The sequence below is a fragment of the Idiotropiscis lumnitzeri genome, chromosome 7 (assembly GCF_059441095.1).
Source record: "Idiotropiscis lumnitzeri isolate Australia: NSW breed Sydney's pygmy pipehorse chromosome 7, RoL_Ilum_1.0, whole genome shotgun sequence".
NCBI classification, from domain to species: Eukaryota; Metazoa; Chordata; class Actinopteri; order Syngnathiformes; family Syngnathidae; genus Idiotropiscis; species Idiotropiscis lumnitzeri.
Genome location: NC_142397.1, coordinates 21,826,267 through 21,844,315, shown reverse-complemented (window position 1 = coordinate 21,844,315; position 18,049 = coordinate 21,826,267). Strand labels below are relative to the sequence as shown.

General features: G+C 39.9%; 1 protein-coding gene across 4 annotated transcripts in view; it reads right to left on the bottom strand.

Annotated features, from left to right (window-relative positions):
- The window catches only part of akap1b (A-kinase anchoring protein 1b), a 41,764-nt gene extending 24,204 nt beyond the window's left edge, over positions 1 to 17,560 (bottom strand). The window contains exons 1-2 of one of the 4 annotated variants that reach the window (XM_088301007.1): positions 17,392 to 17,560; positions 7,466 to 8,981 (exon numbers count right to left, since the gene is read on the bottom strand). In XM_088301007.1, the coding sequence (XP_088157133.1) occupies positions 7,466 to 8,951 (1,486 nt within the window). In that variant the 5' untranslated portion in view covers positions 8,952 to 8,981; positions 17,392 to 17,560. Of the gene's footprint in view, positions 1 to 7,465; positions 8,982 to 16,707; positions 17,311 to 17,391 lie in introns of those variants that run through there. The other 3 variants (XM_088301008.1, XM_088301010.1, XM_088301009.1) reach the window with 3 other exon arrangements.
- Positions 17,561 to 18,049: the final 489 nt, after the last annotated feature.

Below are 18,049 nucleotides of genomic sequence, written 5' to 3'. Positions count from 1 at the left end.
ATGGGTGGGGCATAAAGAACCACGCCAGCCGGCGTCTGCCTCCTGAGAATTTACATGACTATCGTAGCCAAATGCCCGGAATATAACCAGTTGGTGTTTGCACATTCATGTCTTGTCCGCTTCAGCCTGCGTAAGTGGAGGAAATCGCCACGGTATTTTTGACTTAGTGGAATACAAGATAAATCCAAACTATTGCGCAGAAAGCTTTTATACTACTACCGACAGGTTAAAATGGACAAGAGCAGTAATGCGCATTTGCATTTTGGTGGCAATCAGTCGCCGTTTTGGTCAACAGAACTGACAAAGCAAGCAATATTACCGCGCTTGCCTTCCTACTGTGATGTAGACACTAAACCCGGAAAAAAATGACAAGCCAAGCTCCAAAAAGGGGTGTGCCAATTTGTCGTAAATCTCATCACATAAAAACTCGTATCACTACATCTTTTAGGGTGGTGAATTTTAGTACTGATGTCACTTTACATGCAAACCTATCTCAAAAGTGCCAATTGCAGCTTTTACCATAATTTATGATATGTTTATAAATGATGATTAAATTAAAGGCAATACTGTGGCCTTAAAATTTTGGGCTGTAAGAGGGCTGGGCGATTGGACCTCAAATCAATATCACGATAAATTGAGCAATTTTACCTCGATAACGATAAAAGCACAATAAATGCTTGACATGTCTAAGGTCCGGGCCCGATATAGTCCATACTGGGAAGTACTGTTTGCGAAAAATACTTTTTGTTCCTCTTGTCGGCTACTTTCATGAGGCGTTTAAATCCCTAGCGCTCCACTGTAGCTAGATGAGCTATATCTTTAGCTATGTGCTAGGCTATCGCGTCCTCTTCTTAGACGTTCTCTTGTTTGGTGTCGCCTCCGTTCTGGGCTGTTGTCACTTGTCGAACCTTGCTTCTCACTTTGAGCTTTTAGCACAAGTTCCAAGTCAGCAGCATGGTTCTATTGTAGGTGGTAAAAAAGAAAAGGTTGGATGTGTTGTTTTGGGTGCTTACGACGCACTTTGTAGGTCGTGTTCTTTTGCTCAAACCAAAATATTTCCAAACGACAGATTGCTTTTTGTGACAAGCGCAACAGGAACAAATTCAACTAACGTTACTTCATCTTAAGCCGTGTCAGCCGCTTCTTGATTTGAATCACCAGCCACGACCGCGTCGTCAGTTTTTCTTTCTTGTTCAGATGGGTGGAGTCATGTTACTACACGCGCTGTAGCCATCTTAAAGGGGCATGAACATCGCCGCAGACAGAAGACTTTTCTAATCTTTTTTTTTTTTTCAACACCAAATTTATCGACAAGGGCAAAATGATGTCTGTTATTGTAATGAATTTTGGTAACGGTAAATTTTTGGTTTATCGCCTAGTCCTAGGCTGTAATTAGGGCCTGAACAGCGATCGCTGCAAGGTTGGCACATTCAAAGGTTGCGTTTGATATTTCCTCAGCCACAATGGACAAAATGCTTAATAACTCCGCTGCACAGTCCCCTAAAAAAATCCAAATGTCAAATCTAAATAAAGTCTCAGGATTGTAAGACATTTATATGTTAATCTGTTACACTATAGCGTCACCTTGAGGTTACTAAAAAAAATATATTTATTACATTTTAACATAACACACGGAGCCTGTTGAACAAATCCAAGTGAAAATTTGTCAGAACAGTCTCAAGACGATCTTACTCTATGCCAAAAAAAAGAAAGAAAAACGATATTGCAATATTGTTGCACACTCTTTCGCAATAAATAGTCAATAGCTTGACGGCACGATCAATATCTTAAAAAAGAACAACTAATGCAAGAATGGGGTAAAATACGATCGCAGAAAATTAAATCAAAGACCCGCCGGCGAGTTTCTACTCTAAAGCGTAGCGACATTTTGGCTTTTACGAAGCAATGACTGGAGAACACTAGATAAATATGCAATCTGCAAAAACTGCGAACCAAAAAGCGAACCAAGTATGCCGACAATCTCAATTGCTTTTCCCTTCGGGTCGCCGAGGGCACAGACTGGATATTTACATGCTCGCTGAGTCGCTCATGTTTTGAATCTTGCGGGGCAACATGCCCTGAAACACCCAAATGTCGCTCGACTGCTTGGGAGAATTAGCACGTTCTTCCACCGGGGCAGCCAAAAAAGGGCCTGAAGAGGAACCCAAAGATGTATGGGCTTCCGCACCACAAGCTGATAGCTGATGTAGTTGGCCGATGGAAAAGGTGCGCATGAGATGATCAGCCAGTTTCTTCAACAGTAGCCTGCTGCCCTCTTATCTCCAGAGGTAAGGTGTTTTATTTTATCTGGTCTCTGTATTGTATGGCAAACTGTAGTGTGTGTTGTATATCATTCACAAATGTTGAAACAACAACGAAAAAATCGTGTTACTTATGTAAAGCATATTATATAAGAATTAATATATGGGTACAACAATACGTGCATCTGTATTGAATCGTTCGATACAGTGGTCACGGTTCAGTGGGCACTGAATCGAACAATACGCAAAATATTATTACGATGAGGGGCAGGGCTGTCTACTCCACCTTTTTATATGCTGCATTGACAAGCGTTACGGCCCTTCCCACATTCATTTTGGCCCAAGCTGCATGGGAAGCTCGCTAGCGGTTGCAACATGGCAACAAGCATACCTGAAGGGGAAGAAGCTCCACCAAACTTCACGTTTAGCGTTTGGAAGTAATTTTTCTTGTTAAGTATGCACCAGATGGAAAGCATGTCGTGGACTACAACTTAAACAGTATGTCGCAAGTGGCACACAATGCTAACTACGCTGGTGGAAGTACAAAAAACATGGTAACACATTTACGCCAACATCACTTCAATGTGCAAATGAGTGGAACGTTATAAGGTTCCTGCGCGGACATATTTCACCAATACTGCAATTCCTGATTTGTACAAGACGAGAATCAAATTAGCAATGGCTTGGTCAGCAGCCCCCGCTGCGCGAGCTGACTGTTACTGCACTTTACGTCACTGCCAAGTGGGACATCAAATGCAACGTAATTCAGACACGGCTGTTCGAAAGTCACACGACTGATGATTTAACCAGAAGTCTGAAAGAAGTGGCGGAGGATGGAAATTAGTGCACCCAAACGCAACTATACCCGTGTTATTTTATTTATTTATTTTAAAATATTTTGGCATTGTACAATACACTTCTTTATTTGTATACGAAATACAGTGGTTTAAAATACTTCACAGGATAAGTATAGTCTAACTTTTATTTTCTAAGGAGCTGTTTATTTGTCAAATATGTTGTAATCTGTTGCTTAGAATGCATGGTGCTGTTTTTTAATGTTGCTAAGTATGCACAGCAGAAAATGAGTCAGAAAATGACATAATTTTGCCCATATCGGTAAATACCGGTGTTTAAAAAAAAAAAAGGTATTTTCTGTCTGCAGCTATGTTCATACTCCTTTAAGACGGCTACAGTGCGTGTAGTCACGTAACTCCACCCATCTGAACAGGAAAGAAAACTGATGACGCGGTTCTGGCTGGTGATTCAAATCAAAAAGCGGCTGACGCGGCTAAAGACAAAGTCACGTTAGTTGAAGTTGTTCCTGTTGCGCATGTCCCGAAAAGAAATTCGACATCTGTCGTTTGGAAATGTTTTGGGTTCCATAAAGACGATGTTTGAGCAAAAGAAGGTTCGACAAGTGACAACAGCCCAGAACGGAAGTGACACCATACGAGAGAACATGTAAGAGGTGGACACGATAGCCTGGCACAAAGCTAAAGATATAGTTCAGCTAGTTTATCGTGCATTAATCGTTAGAGGTAAAATTGCTCAATTTATCGTGACATTGATTTGAGGTCATATTGCCCAGCCCTACGTCAGCGTTCATTCGCCAAAACCTGCAAAGTGATTGTCATCAGTCGATCAAAATGACTGACGCCGAGACTACCCTACAGTGCTCTTCCCCTGAGCCGCTTTGACCCGCCAGAGGCGAGCGGCGATTGAATAGATTAGGAGTTGGATTGATTTTGTGAATGATTCTGACTCTAAATGAGGGTTAGCTGAGAGTAGTAGAGAAACCTATCCCCCTAAACCAGGCATCACCAAATGGCGGACCGCGGTCCGGACCGACAGATGGTTCGGACCGGACCCATGACCAATCTATGATAAATTTTTTTTGGGGCTGTAAACGAAAATGTAAAAATCTGTTATACTGCACTTGAAGTTCGATGTTTTTGCGTGCGCTCATCCCAAACTTCAGCGGATAACTTTGCACAAAAGGGCGGTGCATTGTTTCATAATGGCGCGTCGCAATGTTGCAACGGTTTTGGAGCATATGATGCACACTGGTTTTGAATCGTCTGCTGTCAGAACGAAACTGAATTTCTCCGTCCATTCAGTTAAAACTACACGCATCGACCCCGCTAACTTTTTAGCAAGGCATACTGTCAGCAGCACTCTCTTCCGGTCTGCTGCGCAATTGGCAGTGGATCGTAAACAAAAGATTTGATTGGCTCAAATCAGTGACGCCATTTCCGTATCAACTAAAATTGCAACGTCGTTTGCAAATGCTCCCTGAAAAAAAATTCATCATAGATTGGCCATGGGTCCGGTCCGAACCATCCCGCGGTCCGGATTCGGCCGTTTGGTGATGCCTGCCTTAGAGTCACGGTTTCAAATAAAAAAAAAAAAAATAAAAAAAAAAAAAACTCAGCATACAAGCAAACAATGAAACAAAGAAATAAGATTAACACAACATGTATCTCTCATGCCATCTATATACCCAAAAGAAATAAAAATAACACAAAAAGATTATAGCAATGGCTTCTTGGGAGCCACTCGGCCTTAGCCAATTACAGAAATGGCTTCTTGGGAGCCACTCAGACTCAGCCAATCACATGACTGTTTAGAGAGATGTGCTGTTGTGCTTTGGGCTTTTTGCAGTCTGTTGTCTAAACCTGGGACGTTTCTTGCTTGCAATAACATAAATTATAAGACAGACTACAACATTGTAGACAGCTGCCCTTTTGTCCAGCTTTCTCCTACACCATCACCCACATAATGTACAAGTCACGGTCAATTTGAAGCATAGATGACTCAGACTTTGACCAGCAGGGTGTGCTAACATGCACTCCGTACAGCCCAATGAGTAAAAGGGTTGATGTTCGAGAGTGATGCTCAGTCCATATAATGGGCGCGTCGCTTTACAAGGCGCTGTTTGTTTGTTTTGGGGAAGATTAGGGACTTTAAAGAGCGCCCTATGGCCCGGAAAATACGGTAAGTGCGCTCTGTTGAAAATGACTAAATATTGAAACCATATAAAATGTGAACATAGGCTAGACATTAAGGGAAGTTGGACTTTGGTTTGGACCTTGTAATTTGTAGAAATTTTAGTCGTGGACCTCTGTGACTTTTAATTGAATACCTCTGCCCTAAACCATCACAAAGTTAGGTAAAATTGAAATTGCTTCCTTTACGTTTATTAACGTCAAGATCACCAATTCTTTCACCTTCCTTCAGCCCATGCTAAAATGTCTATAATAGTACATATATTGTCAGAACTTGTGCGTACTGTACATATAAATTACGCAAATGTGGAATTAAAGACAGCAGGGCACCGCACACTACCAGTGGTGCAACGAATCACTTAAGTCACAGTCAGATCGGATCACGAATTTTGACTTGGAGAACTACTGCCCAATACGACAGTTTACGATTTAAGAACTCAACGCAATACCACACTATGCATGCACCTCTGTTTTTTTTTTGTGATTGCCGTGTACCGAACTGGATGTAATGGAAGTAACTTCTGTCGCCGTGGATGAGGAGAGGGAGATGCTCGTGCTTTAGACGGGCGGTACATCTATTATTTGGACGTACGGTGGATTCGACAAAAATGAACCGCATCAAAAAAAAAAAAACGTCAGATCCAGAGGCAACACGACCAACGCATTTCAACATTTAAAACACCACCACGGATTTGAGTATGAAGCCTGTCAAATAAACAGATGACGGGGAAGCAACAACTAGCGGTCATCCAAGTGCTAAGTTAGGATTGCTAACAGTAGCATTCACGTTATGAAAAAAATTGGCATCGGAAAACTATATCGTTAAGGATTTGTGCGTACCTTGTGATCGTGCATGTCTCATACAAGCAATGGTGAATATGCTGCTTTTTCTAGTCCCCAAAAAACTAATACAATGTAATCACCAGAAGAGAGCGCCTCATACTTTTCATCAAAAGGTGACAGTGATTTGTATGACATTGATCAAATTCTTTGAAACTAAACTGACTCACAGTCGTAGTTTTGCAAGCATTGTGACAAGCTTGTGAGTGACGTGTGTGTGTGTGTTTTGTGTGTGTGTGTTTGCGCATGCGTGAGGAAGAGCGCAGCGGAGGAGATGAGCGGGTATGTTGGAGTGGCGAGCAAGGAAATGAGAGAAGTGTAAAGGAAAAGTTGAAGAGTGTATAAAATAAAATAAGTCAAAGCAGAAACGGATAACAGTAGCATTTTAACGTGTAAAATGCAAAAAGAAGTCAAGTTCTCCGTTACGCCACCCCGCGGGCCAATTTGAAATTAAAGTAGACTAAGGCTATTGGCTTGCCATCAACGACTAATTTTGGTTAACATTACTTTGACGTTAGGCCTTGTGGAGCCGTCGTGTTTGCTAAGTATGTAAGCAACTTCCTTGACATGTCTGTCTGAATGATGGCATTGGGATAAGAGGCAGAAAAACAATCCTGTATTATTAATTTCAGGACTCGGTTCACTCCAAGTTACCAAAATGGTCCCATACATACATACGTGAGGCATGAGGGTTCGCAACTACCTCTGCAGGTATTACAGTGAATGTAGGCATATGTTGCCATAATGTGAACTACTTTTTTTTTTAAACTAACCATTGCGCAGATCGTGCTCGGCCCGAACCATGGTGCTTGATAGGATGCCGTACAATAAGGAACAAATGGTTGGTGTAAACTCGTGTACATGTCTGAAGTGTTGACTGCAACAAAAACATACTTTTTGGGTAATGTACATTTCCATACATTAGGTTGTGGATTCAGAAGGGGACTCATTCTCGTCCCTGCTATTGGCAGGGCAAGGAAAGGTGAACATATTTTTTTCTTTACTTCACTTTGCAACAAGTAGATATGCATTCATGGTAATTTGTTGGTAATGCAGGGAGCAGACATCTGGATGATTCTGGGTTGCGTCATGCTTACTGGTAACGAAAGACTATCTCCCATCTCAATGAACGAACTCAAAACATTTTTTGCACCGACTTATTGCTGGGTTTGTACCAAATTAAAAAAAAAGAAAATTTATCGATACCATTTTCTAGAGATATCACTCACCCAACTATCGCAATACATATTGATATAGAATTATCGTGACAGCCCTAATGGAACGGCTAGTCTTTAACTTCAGAGGTTCCACTGCATATTTCACTTTGATCGAAAAGTGACACACAAATGCGTAACTCACCTCCAGACTGGTCGGTTTCCACTTCACATCCCTGAGGTCCGTTCCTTAGGTCCATTTCATCGAGCATCTTTACACCACATACAGCATCCACTGAGTATTCTTCCGTCAATGAAAAAATTATTTCCTCTGTAGGGGTCTCAATTAACGATTGGGGTTGTGTGGCTTCTTTTTCTGACAAGTCTGTTATCTGGAAGACATCCGTTTTGCTGTCAATCAGACTATATTGGTGAGTCTCGTTGCTGAGGCCATCCTCAGAGTGGCATGTACTGCAAGCAGAGTCCTCAGTCTGTGTAGCCGATTCATTGCCTTTCATTTTGTTGTTTAGTAGAGATGCACTGTCTGCTCCTTGGTGAGACAGTTTTGGCATCGAGTCTTTTTGTGTATTGTTTATCTGCTCTAATTCATTACCCTCTTTTGACTCCCATACCGAGGCATTAAAAGACCCATTGGGCATCACTTGCTCTTTGTTTTGGATTTCATGACAGCCTGTTTGATGGTGGTTTGATAATCGAGGATGGTGACACTGCTGCCTTCTGTCAGCAACTGAGCAGCTGGTGCCACCGAGGACCTGCTGGGTAGCTGCCGAAATGACCTCAGTTATGAGTCCAGCTGCCAAAACTTCCAGATCTTGCTCCTCTTCATGACAGCTGTGGACCTGGACTCCTTGTGGTGTCAATGATGTAGTCTGGGCTTGGACTGTCTTGACCAGAGAGTTGGGTGTACTGGTTAGAATGTGTTGATTAAAATTTTGCAGTGAAATGGGCATTTCTCGAGACTCAAACTGTGATGAGACAACTCTTTGCACTTTAACAGGTACGATTGTACAACCATCATCCTGTGTCGTCATATTGCTGTGGTTTTTTGCAACTTCCCCTTCTGGCTCAGGACGCTCTGCATCAGAAAGGCACACTGACGTAGTGGTTGACTGGGTAATTTTGGTGCATTGGCGGGGCAAGACAATTGCTTTGACAGTGATTTCTGAAGCAGATGTTGGTTCTGTCTTTAGATCGATGTTTACATCAGAAGCACAAGAGGGTACTGGGCCTTTTTTCAGGTCTCTATGATCTTTCAGTGGCACATTGAGACTCTCATCCCGACTAGAGACTGTGGGTGTATCAACCAGTTTTATTCCACATGTCTCAACAGCTGCCTCTTTAAGAGTCTGTCCCATTATGGATGCCGCATCTGTATCGTCTACATGATTTTGGTTGATATTATCCTGCTCCTCATCTTTTCTAGTTGCCTTTGGATGTTTGCAAGTCAAGTGGTGTTCTGTTTTATTTGTAGTAGATGCAGTATCCTTCTCAACCACACCATTGTGACCCACTGTCAGAGATAATCTCAGGGTTCCATTGGTTGGGCCTCCATCTGGGTCGTCATGACTGATGAGGCGCTCTTTCTTACGGGAGGTGTACCACCACCAGCCGATCAGTGCAAGGACTCCAGGCAGTGTGTAGGGCACAACTGAACGAAACCTCAGAGGCATCTCCTCAGGACACAAGCAGCTACACCTGAACTGGTCGGAGGGGGGAGGGGAAAGGACAGATTATTTCATTTGCGACATGAGCGTTTTACAACTAGACCACATTTCAAATGCAAGCCTTACCTAAACACCATCCATGTTTGGTTAACAAGATTTAAAGTAAAATAATGTAGTGGTACAATACAATACATATTCATACTTTATAGTAGATCAACAATCAATAATAGTACAGTGACTATATACAAAAATGATGCAACTACTCTATAGGACTTTTGCTAACACTCTTACTACACCAGTGTTGTTTTTGGCAGGCATCTGAGATTTAGTCTTAGTCGTTTAGACGAAAATGCTTATTAGTTTCCGTCAGATTAGTCATTCCTATTTGTGACAGTTTTAGTGCAGTTTTAGTCGACGGAAACACAAAAAAAAGTTTTAGTCTAGTTTTTGTAAATTTATTAGACCAAAACTCAAAATGGTTTCAGTCCATGCTAATTAAAATAGGCATACAAGGTTTCCACCCAATTGCTGATGGACTATTAAGGATTATGCATTACAAACAGATAACGTAACAGTGGAAACGATGCTCATTGCTCTAAAATAAGCGGAGAACCAAAACGTTTTATTTGGCAACGCTTGTGGCTTCATTTCCCTTAAAGCAACATAAAATAAAAACGTTTTACAATAACAACAGACTTGTAGTAGACTTGTTCTGTAGTACAGTAGCACGAGTACAAACTCTATCAAACATATGTCTTGTTTACTTGTACCAGCTTGCGGTAATCAGAGCGAAGTAGCCTAGCAAGTGTCACTGTCGCCATGGTTCGTCTAAGGAACGCGTGTCAGTGTGTGTGTGTGTGTGAGCAGAGACGAATGACAGCAGACATGTTCGTGCGACATCAGTATGTCTGACGGTGCGTGCGCGGCGCATGCGCCCTGCATGCTGTCCCGGTGGTGGGCGTCCCCAAATGAACGATAGGTTGCACTTCATTGTAGGGCTGGGCGATAAACCGAAAATTTACCGTTACCGAAATTTATTAAGATGACCGAAATCATTTTGCCCATGATGGTAAATTATGTTTAAAAAAAAAAAAGAAAAGCCTTTTCTGTCTGCGGCAATGTTCATGCCCCTTTAAGACCGCTACAGCGCCTCTAGTCACGTGACTCCACCAGTCTGATCGAGAAAGAAAACAGACGTCACGGTCGTAGCTGGCGATTCAAATCCAGAAGATTTTTCACCACCCACAACACAACCATGCTGTGCTGAAAGTTCAAAGTGAGAAGCAAGGTTCGACAAGTGACAACAGCCCATTAACGGAGGCGACACCATACGAGAGAACGTCTCAGAGGTGGACGCGATAGCCTAGCACATAGCTAAAGATTTAGCTCCTCTAGTTACAGTGGCGCGCACAGGATTTAAACGCTTCATGAAAGCCGTATTTCCCGATATGGACTACATCGGGCCGTGAGCTTAGACATGTCAAACATTTTGCATCTACATGCGACTTGTGGTCGGGTCGCAACATGGATCCCTGATTGAGCCTGACTGTGCATTACATAGACGACAAGTGGCGACTGCGCACCAGAGTACTCGAGACGGCACATTTTCCCCGATGATGCACACTTGTTTATTTGGCTTGCATCGACATTTTCTTTCATTTTATTTAGCATTTTTTTTATTTGGCATTATTTACATCATGACAGCATCTTGGCGCAATCTATTTGGAGAAAAAGATTTTGCAAGAGGTACCCTTTTTCTTTGTGACATTGGTCAAGTCATGCAAAGCAAGCTATTTGGAATGCTTATACAAATGATTTTTGTACTTTTAGTTTTCATTGAAAGGAATGTGCACCAGTTGGTCAATAAAAAAAAACAGTCAATATGCATTTCCTGCATTTATTTTGAATTTAGTCCACGGGGGAATTTATCGTGCATTTATCGTTAGAGGTAAAATTGCTCAATTTCTCGCGATATTGATTTGAGGTCATATCGCCCAGCCCTACTTCATTGCAGTGTTTTGAAAGACAGATTACATGAACAATAGGAAGGGATGTCATAAATTTTGAGCGTCTGGAATCACCCGTCTCGTCTCGGCAACGAAAATTTCATGTACGTCACGTCATGTTTTCGTCATCAAATAAACTTGTTTAGCTTGTCATTGTCTCTCTATCGTCATGAAAAAAAGGGGCGTTAATGAAATATTTTCATCATCATTGACGAAAACAACACTGTACCACACCAACCATCATTATTATTAGCTGTAGTATTTGCTGTCCTTCGGGTGGTGTGGGGAGTCGCACAACCACAAACAAAAATTCCCCATGAAAGTCAACAGAGAGACTTCTTGCTTGCCCTTTGACAGGTGAGACATGACTCATAGAGCTCCACCCTCAAACATTCTCAAAAGTAGCATAAAATATTCAAGCCAAAATGAGATTTGTGTCATAACCTATCACAAAAACCTTCATTGTCAATATTTTAACATACGGTGGAATAAAAATATTCCGAACCGACTTTGTAAGTATGCCGACGCAGGCCTCATGGGTACCTCGCTCGGCCCCTGGCTCAGTTCTATAAGCAGTGTTGTTTTTGGCAGCCATTTTAGATTTAGTCTTAGTCATTTGGACGAAAATGCTTATTCGTTTGTCACATTTAGTCACTCCTATTGTCGGACGATATCGGATATTGGAATTACTCAAGCCACAATATTGGTTTCAGATCGGAAGAGGAAATGTATCTTGATTTTGACAGAATCTGATTTCACACTTCAAAGTTACTATGTCACCTTCAGATTGCTTGTCCTTTGGATTTGAATTGTGGGTACTCGGGCTTCCTCCAGCATTCAAAAACCAAGCATTAAACAGCCATAAGATGGAAGAAAAATGAGAACTACATAAAAATATATTTTTTTGTATTACTTTCTTTCAACATATCTGGTATTGGAGCAATCCAAAAGTAATGTACTCAAGTTGCATTACTTTAATATTGTGTCACCAACAACATTTTTAATAGGTAACTAGTAATTGTATGCAAGTATACATTTTAACAGCCAGATACCGCCCCCACAGCACCCCTCCAAAACACAAAAACATTTCAGGCCACAAAAAAATTATTATATCGGGTTGGGGTGGGGGTTTCCTAACTTTTCATCTTAGCACACCCAAATATGTAGCAGTGGCCCTGTCCATTTATTTTCATTTACTCTAAAGATTAAATTTTGCATTGTTGGTTTATGTATGGTGACAGTGAATTAGGATTAGCTGATATTTTCATTTATGCACTCGAACCATTTATAGCAGTCGTGCAAAGTTAACAATGACCTCATTATTATTTTTTTTTATAATCTCATTCTATCCTTAAATATATGTAATTTTGCTGGTAAGAAATCCATAGCCAAATGGTCCCTAGTTTAGGTGTCCATTAACATAACACTCTTATCAGACATTTTTCTGTGACCATTACACACATCTGGCTTTTTTTTATTAAGTTATCTACAGACGTAATTGTGAAATCAATTATACATGTATTGTACAAACACTACGACATTTTAGATGGCAAACATAAGGTCCCCTTCAAACATCTACCTTCAGTAGAGCCTCCCATCGACAATGTTAGTCTTGTAATTAATCACCAACATCAAGTGTAGTGATATACATGCGACTAGTTAACATATTAAAAATAAAATCAGGCACCAGCATTGTGATAAGTGGACAATAGGGCTGTGTAATTAATCAAAATTAAATTATGATTATTCTTCAACCATTACAAAATTGGCATAATCATAAAAAAGACAGATACAGTATTTTTTATATAACATTGTTAAAATAGTACTCATTTCACAATGTCCTATACTATAGTTCAGGCATCACCAAATGGGGGACCACAGTCCGGATCCGGACCGACAGATGGTTCGGACCGGACCCATGACCAATCTATGATGATTTTTTTCATGGCGCATTCGCAAATGTTGACGCTGCAATTCTAGTTAATACGGAAAAGGTGTCACTGATTTGAGCCAATCAAATCTTTTGTTTACGATCCACTGCCAATTGCGCAGCAGACCGGAAGAGAGTGCTGCTGACAGTATGCCACGCTAAAAGGTTAGCCAGGTCGATGCGTGTTGTTTAAAATGAATGGACGGAAAAATGTAGTTGCGTTCTGGCTGCAGCCGATTCAAAACCAGTGTGCATCATATGCTCCGAAACCGTCGCAACATTGCGAAGCGCCACTACGAAACAAAGCACAGCCCTTTTGTGCAAAGTTATCCGCTAAAGTTTGAGGTGTGCGCACGCGAAAACATTGAACTTTGAGTGCAGTATAACATATTTTTACATTTTCGTTCACAGCCCAGCGGCATGCAAACCAATGTTCACTAAAAGTATGATGGATTTTGGGGAAACATAAAAAAAACATTCAGCGATGGGGAAGTTGTGAAGGAGTGTTTAAATGCGGTTGCACAAACATTATTTAAAGGAAATAAAGCCCAGATGTGTGAAATAATCGACCAAATCCCAATGGCCCTGACTCCTTTCCAACCCAGATTTAAGTCACTGGCAGGGCAGTCACAAACTCATTTTTTCTCATTAAGAGAAGTTAAAAAAATATTCAAAAGAAAAGGTGGTGTCAAATCTCATTTTGAATTAGTTTTTCATGAGGACAGCCATTTTTATTGATTGTGTACTGAACATGTTGACCTGTTTTCCTTGGATAATTAGGCTTTCAGTTTTTCTTTAGGCTGATAACTCTTTGATTTAAGGAAAAAAAGGTAAAAGATGTTAACTCAATGCTTAGCACTTGATATATTTCTGCAGGAGATATTTTACAGTTTTTTTTCTCAAAGTGGCACCCTTCAGTTCCTGGAGCCACATTTTCTTGAATGTGAAATAAACGCCTTATATTTGTTTGACGGGCAAAGGTGTTTAATGGGAACCTTGCTAAATATTTAGTATATAAGTGCGCTCTGTTGAAAATGACCAAATATTGAAACTATATAAAAATGTGAACATAGGCTAGACATTTCGGGAAGTTGGACTTTGGTTCTGACCTTTTAATTGGAAGAAATTTTCATCGTGGACCTCTGTGACTTAATTGACTACCTCTGATTTAGATGTTTGAGATGTCATCTGCTATAGTTAGTATACTCTAGTTCAAAATTTGAGTGTTCTATAGAAAGTTTATTTAAATGTTACAAAGGTTCGATGGCAATTTATAAGTCAATAGCAAGTAAACTCCAAGACACTGTTTCTTTATGTAAAGAAATCAAACGTGAATGTATATATTTGCACCTTTTTTTAATTTAAAAGAATTTGATTTGTCTTAATAATGTATACATTAAGAAAAATTATTTGTTTTGTTCCCCCACAAAAAATAATAGTTTGAATAATCGTGATTTCATTTATTACTAAAATAATTTCAATTAATATTTCTTTTCATAATTGAGCAGCCCAAGAGGAAAATAATAGATTTATTCACGTATATATTCTATGTGCCTTGGTGACGCACACTAAACCTTGTTCAAGGTTACAAGCAAAGTTATGGGCTGATATTTGTGCCACTAGAAACTGAATCTGAATATGATCGATTTGAATGTGAATGGCTTAACTTGAATATTTGAATTGGAAACAGAATTATTTGAATTGAAAAATTAATTATTGAATATAAAACTAAATTATTGAATTAAATAAATTGCATAATTTGAATCTGAATTTTTCCATCTACAATTCATGTAATTCAATAATTCAGTTTTCAATTCAATAATTCAGTTTTCAATTCAAATATTCAAGTCAAGCAACTCACATTCAAATCGATATTCAGATTCAGTTTCTTGTGTCACAAAGGCCACATGGGTGCCTCTAGGATGAGCAATGGATACCAGATACATAGATCTCCTCGTCGGCCAATCTGGCAGAAATATCAACCCATAAAACAGCATATTCGTTTTTAAGGCCGTAAAGTTTTTCATTAGTACTGCCAGCCGCCATTGCACGGAATATAAGATATCTATATATAAAATATAAGCTACGCCAGAGAAATTTGGGGTGAACAAATCACCAACCAGCCTTGCAAGTGTCCGACGCTTGGTGCCCTCCAGAGGTCTCTTTCGGTCCTGCAAAAGCACAATCAAAGTAACACATGGTTGTGGATGGCGGCTGGCAATACTCATGACGTAGTTTATGACCTTCAAAACGAAGGGGCTGATTGGTCGACGAGGAGATCTATGTATCTGGAATCCATTGCTCATCCTAGAGGCACCCCTGTGGCTTGATATTTGTGCCACTAGAAACTGAATCTGAGATTTGAATGTGAATAGCTTAACTTGAATATTTGCATTGAAAACTGAATTATTGAATTGCAACCTGAATTATTAAATTACATGAATTGTAGATGGAAAATTCTGATTCAAATTAAACAATTATGCAATTTATGTAATTCAATAATTCATTTTTCAATTCAAATATTCAGTTTTCAATTAAAATATTCAAGTTAGGCTATTCACATTCAAATTGATGATATTCAGATTCTATTTCTAGTGGTAAAAATATCAGCCCATACAAAGTTGGCTGGCTGCTGAATGTGTCAAACAATGGCTCTTTGCATGGCAAATCGCTGGTCATTGCCCTTTTTTGACCTCAAAAGTCAACTTTGTTGGTGAAGAACAGAAGGCTGAGGAACTTGTGCAACCCCTTTATTTATTTATTTATTTATTTATTTTATATATATATATATATATATATATATATATATATATATATATATATATATATACACAAATCATATCAAGTATCAATTGTCGCTTACTGTATTTCAAGTCTACTTGATGCTGTTTATAAAATACTGCATTTTGTTTGTTTTTGTTTACAATCACTCAAAGCATCCAATTCCCTCTCTCTGGTAAATAATTTTAAAATGGATTACATGGGGAAGGGATTATTGTTTAGTCTATCTGTTTTTGTATTCATGTGATGCCAACTCTATGGACGTTAAATGCTAAAGAATATCATACTAGGAACTAAACACTTACTTTTAACATTCAAAACTGAGAGAAAATTGCGCCCCGAAAGTCATACTAACCTTTAACGTCACTGTAGCTCGTATGCAAAATCAGCTACACGTTATTTGACAAATGGTCACATTTGGGTCCACATTTTTGTTATTTCTTATCATTGGTTTTATCAAGTGGTTAAATTAGTTAGCTAGCCGACAAGTTAGCAACGAGGACCACAGCGTCAAACCGAAACAACCACTCAGATGGCTTTCCCCTTGAAAGGATACGAGAAAGGGCATACCATGAATGAAACCGCGAACGATTTCTCCTTCTAGTACAAGAATGACAGGCTTCTGAACAAGTCAACAACTTAAGAAAAATACGCCACAACAATGCAGACCAAGACAACCTTCCATTACTAAAAACATAAAATTAAAACGATACCGTAGAGTGACAATCGAGATTGCAAAGTTAAGACAGTCTTATGTCCGAATATCAAAATATTCGGCGAACGAGTATTGTTCATAACGTTGTCTTACATTTTTGTAGGCGTTTTGGTTAGCACGTTCGCGAGCGAATCATAAATTATGTTCAGATGTGTTGACCGGGGTTTAAGAAAAAAGCCGACGTTTGATCGCGGTGACCTAATGCTAACTGACACTGCTGCGAATAAAGCATGGCTCGTAGGGAGGCCGACGTGTTTGGCATACATTACGTTAGTGGGCAATTGCCGTAATTTCGTTTTTAAAAATCAAAATCAATTTGGTTTAACTCACCGTGACGTTGGGTCAATGTCCGTACAACAACTAAAGTCCTTTATTTTTGGCCCAACGACTCTCGCCGTGTGTTACATCATGAGATCTTCTTGTGTCTAAGGATAGTGTTTCATGTTATCCTCGCCCAATGAAATGAATCTATAACTAAACCGTAACACAATGACCACTAAAATGCTGTCCTATGTAAACTGGAGGGTATTTCAGCCAGCGCTGCTACACCGAACGGGCCCCAGGCCTTGACATTAGCTTGCTAACCGGTGTGGCCTGCCGAAAATGAAAGCAGTTTGTCTGAGTGCTAATGGAAACGTATGAAGAATTACCACTACTCTGGACATTTGCTTCTGTTATTATTGTGTGAATAAACAACAGAGAGGGCAAATTTGCCCACGTCAGGTACATAACCAGAGGGACCGCGGCTAACTTGACGACGCAAATTTAAGAACGCTTGGAAGATAATGCTAGTCGCTCAATGACACCGACTTACTAACGTCAGTGAATTTTAAGGGAATATGAAAATGCATAATATCCACACGAACGTTGTAATTAAAAAACAAACCAAACAAACTTCCTTTGCTTCGCAGTCAGTGGCACTGACCCAACCACGCGGACTCAACATGCAGTTAACTACAGACTAACCTGCTTGGTGACAAAAATATCTGAATGTGAGTTATCCATTGCACTTACAGTATTTTAAGGCCCTTTATGTCGCCACGACGAGAACAACGCGGTGTAAATGTCGATTTAAAAAAAAAAGTGTCCCAGTACAAAGTCAATCTTCTTTCTCCACGTGTTGTCGGAGGAGTACCAGGACAAAAAAAATACGCACGCTAAACAGCTGCTCAGATCTCGCGATGCTTTTGTGTAATGAGTCATAATTAGTGGTGCAGAGTTGTAGTCTCGCGGTAACTGAGGTTGCCTCAATGGCAACAATGCGAACTGTCGTGTTCGCTTGGACACCATAAGACTCTTGCACGTTTTACAGTTAAAGACTAAACTAAATGACAAAAATGGCTTGCTCAAGTCACCTATTATTAAGATCAAACATAATACAAATTAATAAGCTGTATCAATTTAAGAAAGTATTTCGTCCTTTTGATAGAGAAGGTACATAATCAAATTTAGAGTGCTGAGCGATATTTAAATTAACAGGTAATTTATTGGTAGTTATAATCGCTAGCGGAGTTTCGAAATATGCCAGGATTCCCTAGGTGCTATGCCAGATAATTTGGCTTTTGGGTATTTTCCAATTTTTTCCCTCCCACTTTTCCTCGCGTTCTCCGCAGGGAACAAAGAATGACTATTGATCGCCGTTTTCTGAAGAATTTATAGAATTTGTAAGTAT